This window comes from Zea mays, chromosome 1 (assembly GCF_902167145.1).
Source record: "Zea mays cultivar B73 chromosome 1, Zm-B73-REFERENCE-NAM-5.0, whole genome shotgun sequence".
NCBI lineage: Eukaryota > Viridiplantae > Streptophyta > Magnoliopsida > Poales > Poaceae > Zea > Zea mays.
In genome coordinates this window covers 196,348,525-196,358,720 of record NC_050096.1, presented here as the reverse complement: position 1 = coordinate 196,358,720, position 10,196 = coordinate 196,348,525, and the positions used below count along the sequence as shown (strand labels likewise).

Genomic DNA, 10,196 nt, shown 5'->3' with positions numbered 1-10,196 from the left:
CCAGCACATCAATATCTTCTAGTCTGGTAGCTTCTGCTTTAGCTATACTTTCGAAGACCAGCCTCGGTGCCCCAAACCTGAGGTCGGCGGGTAGCACTGCCTCCGAACCATAGACCATGAAGAACGGGGTGTTTCCATGTAGAGCTCGACTAGGTTGAATTCTCAAGCTCCAAACCACATACGGCAGTTCTCTAATCCACTTTCCTGCAAACTTTTCATTTTTGTCAAACACTTTCTTCCTAAGTGCTTCCAGTATCATTCCATTGGCCCTTTCCACCTGACCATTGGCTCTTAGGTGTGCTACTGACGCGTACTTGATTTGGATACTCCGTTGTTCGCAGAAATCGAAGAATTCGGAGCTGGTGAAGTTGGATCCCAGGTCGGTTATGATGTTATTTGGTATTCCGAACCTGAATATTATGTCTTGTATGAACTCCACTGCCTTAGATGAGGTTAAAGAAACAATGGGCTTGTACTCTATCCATTTGGTGAACTTGTCAATGGCGACCAGCACATGAGTATAGCCTCCCTGAGCTTTCTTGAAGGGTCCAATCATGTCCAGTCCCTAGCATGCAAATGGCCATGTTACATGTATGGTCTGCAGCTGTTGTGCCGGTAAATGTTGTTGTTTTGACAAGAATTGGCAAGCTTCACATCTCTGGACTAACTCGGCTGCATCACTCTTTGTTGTTGGCCAATAAAATCCAGACCTAAAAACTTTCCCAACCAGAGTTCTGGATGCTACGTGTATTCCACACTGTCTGACGTGGATCTCATCTAATAGCTACTTCCCAGTAGTCGAGGAAATGCACTTCATGAGGACTCCTGTCGCACCCCTTCTATACAGTGTGCCCCCTATGAGGGTGTAGTGGGCCGATTGCCTCGCGATGCGTTCTGCTGCAGCTTTATCGTCCGGTTCTTCTTCATTCTTTATGTACCTGATAATAGGCTGTCTTCAGTCATCAGGGTCCGATCCTGGTTGGCTTATGGTGTTGCATTCTTCCGCCTGATCTGAGGGAATACTTGGATGTGATACTTCCTGGACAAAAACTCCGGATGGGACATGGGCCCGACTGGATCCTAGCTTCAACAACGCGTCTGCTGCTGTGTTGCGGTCTCTTTCCACGTGATGGAATTCCAACCCTTCAAACTTGTCTTCTAATTTTCGGACGGCTGTACAGTACTTGCCCATAGAATCAGTCGAGCAATCCTAATCTTTATTTATCTGGCTTATGACCACTAGTGAATCTCCGTATACCATCAACCTCTTAACGCCCAGTGATATGGCGATGTTCAACCCATGGATCAGTGCCTCATATTCTGCTGCATTATTTGATGCTGGGAATAATAGCTGAAGAGCGTACTTGAGTTGTTCACCTCCTGGGGCAATGAAGAGGATCCCTGCGCCTACTCCCTGCAGCTTTAGTGAGCCATCAAAATACATTCGCCATACTTCAGTAGCCTTCGGATGGTCAGGGACTTGTTGCTCAGTCCACTCGGATACGAAGTCAACTAGTGCTTGGGTCTTTACTGCTGTGCAAGGCCGGAACTCTATGTCATGAGCTCCCAGCTTGTAGGCCCACTTGGCTATTCTTCTGATGGCTTCTTTGTTGTGAAGGATATCCCCTATTGGAAACCCAGTGACTACTATGACTTTGTGGTCGTCAAAGTAGTGGCGGAGTTTGCGAGCGGTTAGAAGTACCGCGTACAGTAATTTTTGAACTTGGGGATACTTTTTTAGAGGGTCCCAGAACTTCGCTGATGAAGTAGACCAGATGCTGTATTGGATATGTGTGTCCTTCTTCTGCCTGCTCGACTACTAACGCGGTGCTCACCATGTGAGTCGTGCAGGAGATGTATAACAATAGATCTTCTACCGGCTGATTTGGTGTGGCTCGGCGTGGCGGCTTCAGTACTGGTGGCGTGGTCAAGAACTTTTTCAATGCTTCAAGAGCTTCCTGTGCTTCTGCGATCCACTAGAACTTGTCCACCTTCTTGAGCAATTTGTAAAACGGTAAGCCTTTTTTGCCTAGCCTTGATATGAACCTGCTCAAGGCTGCCATGCATCCAGTAAGCCTGTGCACTTTCTTTTGTGATCACGGTGCTTCCATTCTCATGATGGCCTCAATTTTTTCTGGGTTGGCTTCAATTCCTTGGTGGTTGACAATGAATCCGAGTAACTTCCCTGCTGGTACTCCGAAGACACATTTTTATGGGTTGAGCTTCCACTGGTATCGCCTCAGGCTGTTGAAGACCAGCTACAAATCTTCAATGAAGTTTTCTGAGTTTTCTGTTTTGATCACCACATCATCAACATAAGCTTCTACCCACTTGCCCTAGTGATCGGCTAAGCATGTTTGAATAGCTCTCTGATAAGTCGCTCCTGCGTTCTTGAGACCGAACGACATGGAGGTATAGCATAAAGCTCCAAATGGGGTAATGAATGCAGTTTTTTCTCATCTTCTTTTGCTAAGCTGATCTAATGGTATCCAGAATAGCAGTCCAGGAAGGACAGCATAGAACATCCAGCGGTTGAATCAACCACCTGATCTATCCTAGGGAGTCCGAAGGGATCCTTCGGACAGTGTTTGTTGAGATCTGTATAGTCGACGCACATGCGCTAATCCACTTTATTCTTTTTTAGTACAAGAACAGGATTTGCTAGCCACTCAGGGTGAAGTACTTCTCTAATGAACCCTGCCGTGCCTAAGCGAGCTAACTCGGCGCGAATAGCTTCTCTTTTGTCAGGCATGAAATGACGCGGTTTTTGTCGGATCGGCCTTGTTTGGGGATAAATATTCAGTTTGTGCTCGGCCAGTTCTCTTGGGACTCTCGGCATATCCACAGGCTGCCATGCGAATACATCTCGGTTATCTTACAGGAACTGGACGAGCGCGCCTTCCTATTTGTCATCTAGGCTGGAGCTGATGATGGCAGTCTTGCGTTCATCAACGAACCCAAGGTTGATCCTTTTCGTCTCCTCAGTCGGCTGCATAGAGGTCATGGCTTGAGCTTCATTCGTAGGTATCGTGAGGTCTTCCTCAGGCTTTGAGTTTGTCCGCATGGAGGAAGTCGTCGGTGGTTTAGTAGTGAGGGCTGCTTGGATGGCTACTCGGAAACATTCCACGGCGCCTTGGAAGTCAGCGTGTACGGTGATGATTTCTTGTGGTCCTAGCATCTTCAGTATCATGTACGAATAGTGCGGAATGGCCATGAATTTTGCCAATCCCGGCCTGCCGATGATGGCATTGTATCCGCAGTCGAAGCTTGCCACCTCGAACCTCAGGAACTCGGTTTTGTAGTTTTCCGGAGTTCCAAAGGTAACGGGCATGTAGATATGTCCGAGCGGGTATTCTCCTTCGATCGGCACAATGCCGAAGAAAGGAGTGTCCGACTCGTGGAGCTCTTTGAGTGCAACCCCCAAGCCTAGGAGTGTCCGGGGGAAGGTGACGTTGATGTTGCTTCCCCTGTCCACTAATACTTTCTTTACCCTGCTCTCTCGGATCACCGGATCGACAAGGAGCGGGTACTTGCCCGGACGATCGAAGTTGAGCCACTGATCAGCCCGGGTAAAGGTGATTGGGCATTCTGACCACCGATAGGGGGCGGGGGCACAGGTGGTTGCCACCAGTATCTGTCAGTCGTTGAGCTTCTGCTGCTTTTTGTTCTCCTGCGACCCGTGTCCTCCGAATATGACGTTAACCTCCCCGTCAACGTGCGAGAATGCTCCATCTCCTCCCCCTTCCTGTTGTTGAGGTCGTCGAGGCTCGCCGGGCCCTCCTCGTGGTGGGGGAGGTGGTAGAGGTTGGAACGGTCGGCCATTCCCGATGGAATTCTTGAAGTCTCTACAATTTCGTAAGGTGTGACACATATCCTTGTGATACGGGCACTGGGCATCGAGGATGTCGTCTAGTGTCCGCTCGCCTCCGCGGGGTGCACCTCGACCACGAGAGACGGGTGGTCCAGCAGCATGAACCTCTTCACAGGGCCTCTTCTCCCAATGCTTGTCGGGTTGCTGGTTCGTGTCACGTCGTGGTGCAGACGGAGCAGGCTTCGCTCCTCCAATGAGGTCCTGAGCCCGTTCGTTGGCAGTGATGTAGAGGTCCGCTTCCCAGAACAGCTGCTCGGAGGTGGTCGGCGCCTTTTGCAGTATGGCTCGGTTGAAGGCCGGGTCATTAGATCCTCGGTAGAAGTCCTCAATCACTGCTGCCTCAGCGACCTCGGGGATGCGATTCCTCATGGTCTAAAACCTCTTGCGGTACGACCGAAGTGTTTCATCCCCTCGGCGCCTGATGGATTTGAGGTCCCATGGCTGCGCCGGTTTGTCGGAGAGGGATTGGAAGTTGGCGATAAAGCGCCGACTGAAGTCACTCCAGTCATCGATGCAGTGTCACGGTAGGTGTCGTAGCCATTGCAATGCATCTTGCCTCAAGGATGATGGGCAAGTACGCAGTCATTACGTCTTCGGTTGCGCCAGCGGCCCGGGCAGCGGTCGTATAGATGGCTAACCAGCCTCCAGGGTCCTGCTTGGGCTCGTATTTGTCGACGTTGGAGACTTTGAAGTTTGGGGGCCACTGGATGGCCCTAAGACGCAGAGTAAGCGCAGATACTCCACATGTGTCCTCCTGTCGACGATTGTGGTGCGGTCCCGAGGAGGGGAGTTGTTGATGTGTTGTTTTGTTCGTCCCCGGGTTGTGCCACCAGTTGAAGTCGTTGCTGACTCAACTCTAATGGCATGATTTCATGTCGGGACGCTGTGGTCCCGATCCTACTCCTCTCGGCGTCGTATCTCATTCTCGTGTCGTCGTTCGCGCGAAGCATTGATGCAGCTCCGCGCATCTCAGCGACTGTTGATGGCGTGCCGCAGATCGCCCGGGGGATGAGCGAGGGGTAGAAGATGATTAGCCACCAAAGTGAGCAGCCGCCGATAGCCTTTTGCGTCTGGAGTCCGAGGGAGGACATCAGCTATCCGAGCCAATACTCCTCCGACCTCACTCGGTGTGTTCATTGCGCGGGCGAAGTCAGGGTTCAGGTTTCGTGTGAAAAGAGGGTTCTCTCGGCGTAACCTCGCGTCCTGCTTCGCTTGCTCTTGCGCTTGCCGGCGATCACGTCGGCGAGAGTTCCTCCTTTCTCTGAAGACTCGCTCGTCAGGGGTTTCTCCTACCTCTGAGATTTCATCTCGGGATATAGGCTGTGCCGGATCCCGTTCCCCAGCTTCGTGATGTCACCGAATATTTCGGCGTCGGTTCCTCCGTCGGCGAGCTTCTCGCTGAGGAGGTTCTTCCCTAGGCATGGTTGGTTCGTCGTCGGAGATGGGAGACGACTCCACCCTCTCCCTGATGAAGAGGACGTCAGGGTAGAAAGGAGTAGCTACGGTGACGAACTTCTTTCTGTCCTTCTTTGAGGGCGAGGGTGTCGGAAGAGCAGCTTGACGGGCCTCTATCCCATTTGCTTTGTTTTTCCTTGTAACCCGTGTCCACTCTTCTGTGGACGAGGTGGACAACGGGGTCCTTCGGGTAAATGAATTCTCGACTCCTGACTTGTAGGAAGTAGTCTTCGTCCGGGGCGCTGGAGGTTGAGCTATCTGCTGCCTCGTTCCGGCTTTCTCGGAAATTATCTCCGGTGGATCCGTTATGTGACGCAAAATTCCTTCTTCATTCGCCATAGACGTGACAGTCCCGAAGCAAAACACGGATCCAGGGCGGGGAACGATCTTGTACTGGAAAATGATGGCCATTGAGCTAGCTTGGATCAACGACACACCCCCTACCTGGCGCGCCAGCTGTCGGTGTTTGGGGCCCGACCGCGCACCCAGGGTTGCCCCTCGAGGTGCTTTTAGGTAGGACAGTGTCGCTGATTGTAGCTCGATGGTTCGTGCGAGACGCACGAGAGACGATAGACAATTTTCTACAGGTTCGGGCCGCTTGGAGACGCGTAACACCCTACTTCCTGGTGTGAATTTTTATGTGATGGGTTACAGAGGAATTCTCTAATATGAAGAATGCTAGAGAACCGAGTACATGGTTGATGAATGACCTTTTTTGATGGGGTGCCCCCTAGGCCTTATATATCCGACCGTGGGGCACTTACATGCGTGTATGATAACGATGTATGCCTAAGTAATTGTGAACCGACCGAATTTATCTTTCCACAATCTTACCTCCGATGTCCAAGGTGGTCGCGCGGAAGAATCGAATCAGAGCTGTGGATAACGCTCAAAACCCCACGAGCCGCCTTGGCTCGTGCTCGCTCATTCCCTGCGTCGGCCCATTCTACCAGCAGTTCTCCCCTGGCTTACGAAGGGATGGCCTTGCGAAACAATAGATCCAAAGCCGTTCGCGAGGCCTTCTAGCCTTCTAGTGGATCCGAGGGATATCTGTCCCTCACAAGACATGTATCTTGACGAAGACACAGTGTCTTAGCTCTATGTTCGAGACAAGAGACTAGCTGATTGGTCATTTTAATTTATTGAATGTTTTAATTGGTATAATGAATATGGTAAGACACATGTTTTAGACATGTCCACTGTATTATATTATATTTTAGTTGTGTTTTATATTTAGAGTATCGTGCAACAGTGTTATACTTGAAGAACCATTTTGGTGTGACTCCAATTCCACTGTACATGTCCTTGGTCCAATCGACGTTTGTTCTGGCTCGCCGCCACAGACTCCCCCATCGAACAACGAGGCGCCAGGCGCCAGCTCACGCGTGCCCGCAAGTTATGGCAGGCAGGCGGGACCCGGCGGTGCGGGTGCGGCGGCGTGACAGGCACTCCTCCACAACTCGGCACAGCTGCACAGACGCACAGTGTTGGGACTGACAAGCCGGTCCCACGGAGCGCGTGGCGACCACCGCGGCCCACCCGTCATGCAACAGCCGCGCGTGGTCGCGGCGTCCAACGGCTGCACACCGCCGTGCGCCCCACTGGTCTCCCACTCATCCCGTCTCGTTTCGTCTCGGTCTCGCACCTCTCACGACGGCACCACCCCAGCGCGGCGCGAGTGGAGACGCCGCTGCTCCGTGCTTCGCCGCGCCTACCTAACCCAAGACCTGCTAGACCTGAGTGGCTGAGTGTTCGTGTTCGGTCAAAACCCACCGCGCGAGCGCCTCCAGAGTCCAAACCCGCTACAAATCTCGCGCTGCGCATTCTCCCCGTACGATACGGCGGCACGGCCCACGAGCCAGGCGGTGGCGGCAGCTAGCTAGCTGCGGAGTAGCACCAGCCACCGGAGGGAAGTGGGCGGCGCGATGGGGGACGAGCCGGACGGGGAGGCGGAGGAGTACCTCTTCAAGGTGGTGATCATCGGCGACAGCGCGGTGGGGAAGAGCAACCTGCTGTCCCGCTACGCGCGCAACGAGTTCAACCCCCACTCCAAGGCCACCATCGGGGTGGAGTTCCAGACGCAGAGCATGGCCATCGAAGGCAAGGAGGTCAAGGCCCAGATCTGGGACACCGCCGGCCAGGAGCGCTTCCGCGCCGTCACCTCCGCCTACTACCGCGGCGCCTTCGGCGCGCTCCTCGTCTATGACATTACCCGCCGCTCCACCTTCGACAACGTCGGCCGCTGGCTCCAGGAGCTCAACAGTACGTGCCCCGACGCTGCGCTCTTCTCATCCTCTGATCGCTGTTGCTTGCTTTTGGCACTGCTTGCACTCAGTGAATGCCTATGACTGGTACGGTGCTAGGGTCGCGTAGATCTGGGGGGTGGGTTTCGTGGAAAGGGGCGCGCATTTTAGCGTGGCCGCAGAATCCACTCGGATATTTGGGGGAAATAAGAACTGTCGTCACTTTCGCTTGATGTAGCTTGTAGATAGATGCCCTGATTGCATCAGGTGTTCTTTAGATGGTAAGAAAGAGGGAAAGAGGACACGGCAAGTGCTAGGCCGGATGGATTGAGCGACCTAGTCTGGATCTGGATCCTGCTGTCTCGCTTGTTGTGGAACATTCCATGAATGAATGCGTAGGACCACTTCCGTTAGAATTAGTAGTATTGTGCAAGGTAGGCTTCGAAATCGGAAGTGGTAGACTAAATTGTGTGTCAAGGTACTTGTGGTCGCAAATTTCAGAAGTTGTAAGCACTTCTGATTAAGGAGATCTTCTTTTTGTTGTTTGACGTAAGATTTAAGGAGATGTTTATATTCGAGAAGTTTGGGACCAGTCATGATTAAGATGTTTGTAGTACTTGTTGTCTTCCTGCAGTTCTGTGTGGAAGTTCAGTTGCTAATTGCCTAGGGTCTCTAGTGACTTAATGAGGCCTCGATGAGGAAGCACGATGCTTACCTTGTCCCAGACTCCCAGAGGGCATAATTGCTACACGGACTGCTTTACAGCCAGTAGAACATGCACTTTTTGCCATGACTTTGTCGGTCAATTGGAGTAGGAGGTGGGATTACTGGATTAGGGCTTGGCGTTGAGCTTGGGGTGCGGGGGGATCGGATAAGAACCACAAGGCTTAGAACGATGGACTCCAGTCTCCAGAGATGTGTTGGCAGGACTGCTGATGGTGGCTAGAAATCAAAACGATTATGCAAACGCGGTGTGGTGATTTTTGCGGCTTTCAGCCATGGTGGTAGGGTTCTTATTGGCAGGGGCAGTGAGGTGATGGGAGGGTGGTTACCACGCTGTTTGCTGAGGGGCAGGAACAAAGACCTGAATTGTAGCTGCTGTTTGCACCGTTTAAGAACACAGTGCATTCTTTAAGAGCAAGTAGTGCTCTTTCTAGCTACTTTGCATGTCAAAGAGAATCAGAATGCTATTGGGTCGGACAGCGCAATTTGCTCAGTACCACCCATTCTTGCGTAAGGAGCATGCATGAATGGGGATGATCTTAGTCTTTGTTTCCTGTACCATTCCTGGTACTAATGGCATCCTTTGATCTTTTAATCACATCACACTTACGGAAAAGCTTCAATGGTGCTTGATTGAGATCGTGACACGTCCAATTGTTCCGGAGAAATTAACCTTTACATGTATGTTGTACACTATAATCTGTACCCCATGCCATTACATACAAGTATGTGCGGTTATGTTCTTCTGGTCAGTGCCCTTCACAGCTTGGAATGCATGTATGCCAAATGCCACATTCACAACAAATTCATATCTGTCACATGTATATGTACCCAGGCGCTGTCTCCTGAAGATCCTACAACTAACGCATTATGTTCTTCATTTCCTTTCACCGGAGTAACCAACCTATCTTTGGAAACCAACGCAGCACATTCGGACACGACGGTGGCCAAGATGCTGGTGGGCAACAAGTGCGACCTGGGCGACATCCGCCAGGTGCCCGTGGAGGAAGGCAAGGCGCTGGCCGAGGCCGAGGGCCTCTTCTTCATGGAGACGTCGGCCCTGGACGCCACCAACGTGAGGACGGCCTTCGAGATCGTGATCAGGGAGATCTACAGCAACGTGAGCCGCAAGGTCCTGAACTCGGACTCGTACAAGGCCGAGCTGTCCCTCAACAGGGTGAGCATCGACGGCGACTCAAAAGACGAGCAGAAGCAGGGGAGCCGGTTCGGGTGCTGCTAGAAGTGGTTCGGGGGGTAGCGGTACATTATTGGATCGGGTTGGATTTGAACCGGAGATGATGCTTTTTCATTTTTTTTGGGTGGCGGGTGGGGGCTTGCTTGTAAACTGTAATACAAGGTTTGACTCTTTGTTTGCTGTTACGTTACACTTACACCCGTGTCACATACCGCAGAAGGGAGAGAGAGAGAGGAGCTGTTTCTGTTCACTGGAGAGTGCGAACAGCGTTGCCCTCTTTACTGGAATACCGGGAAAGTAGTGTGGCTGTTGAATAATTAGACAAATTCCAGTTTAAATTCCGAATATAAATCATGACCAAATCAGAAGAACTGAAATAACAAGCCAAATCAGATGATGCGTACTGATTAGACTTACTGATAGATGGCACGCGTCGGAATCAGCAGGGTCGACGATGTCGAAGTAGCGAAATCAGCAGGGTCGACGAGGTCAGCAGATCACGAGCAGTCGCGTGAAGACGCTTCCCAAAAACCTTATTCGCTCTCTCCCGGTGCAGGATCTAGAAGACAAAGGGTTCCGGAGACCTGCTCTCCTGATCGCAAATGCACCTCTGCGGTCGGGACGAAGGGAACTAAAAGGCGGCTCAGATATGAAGAGAGGCGAAAGCGAAACTGGGATTTGGGATGATTTGGAGGTTGGCTGTCGGGCT

At 51.8% G+C, this 10,196-nt stretch overlaps 1 protein-coding gene across 1 annotated transcript; it reads left to right on the top strand.

The window, feature by feature from the left end:
* The first annotated feature begins 6,903 nt into the window (after positions 1-6,903).
* Positions 6,904-9,806, top strand: LOC100286011 (uncharacterized). The gene is made up of 2 exons (NM_001158899.2): positions 6,904-7,588; positions 9,219-9,806. Exons 1-2 carry the CDS (start codon positions 7,252-7,254, stop codon positions 9,530-9,532), a joined length of 651 nt encoding a protein of 216 aa, NP_001152371.1. The 5' UTR covers positions 6,904-7,251; the 3' UTR covers positions 9,533-9,806.
* The last annotated feature ends 390 nt before the right edge of the window (positions 9,807-10,196 follow it).

Excerpts from the sequence above, each read along its gene's own strand:
- LOC100286011 (NM_001158899.2), top strand. The coding sequence starts at position 7,252 with ATGGGGGACGAGCCGGACGGGGAGGCGGAGGAGTACCTCTTCAAGGTG. Across the intron at positions 7,589-9,218 it reads CTGGCTCCAGGAGCTCAACA|CACATTCGGACACGACGGTG; the intron begins GTACGTGCCCCG and ends AAACCAACGCAG.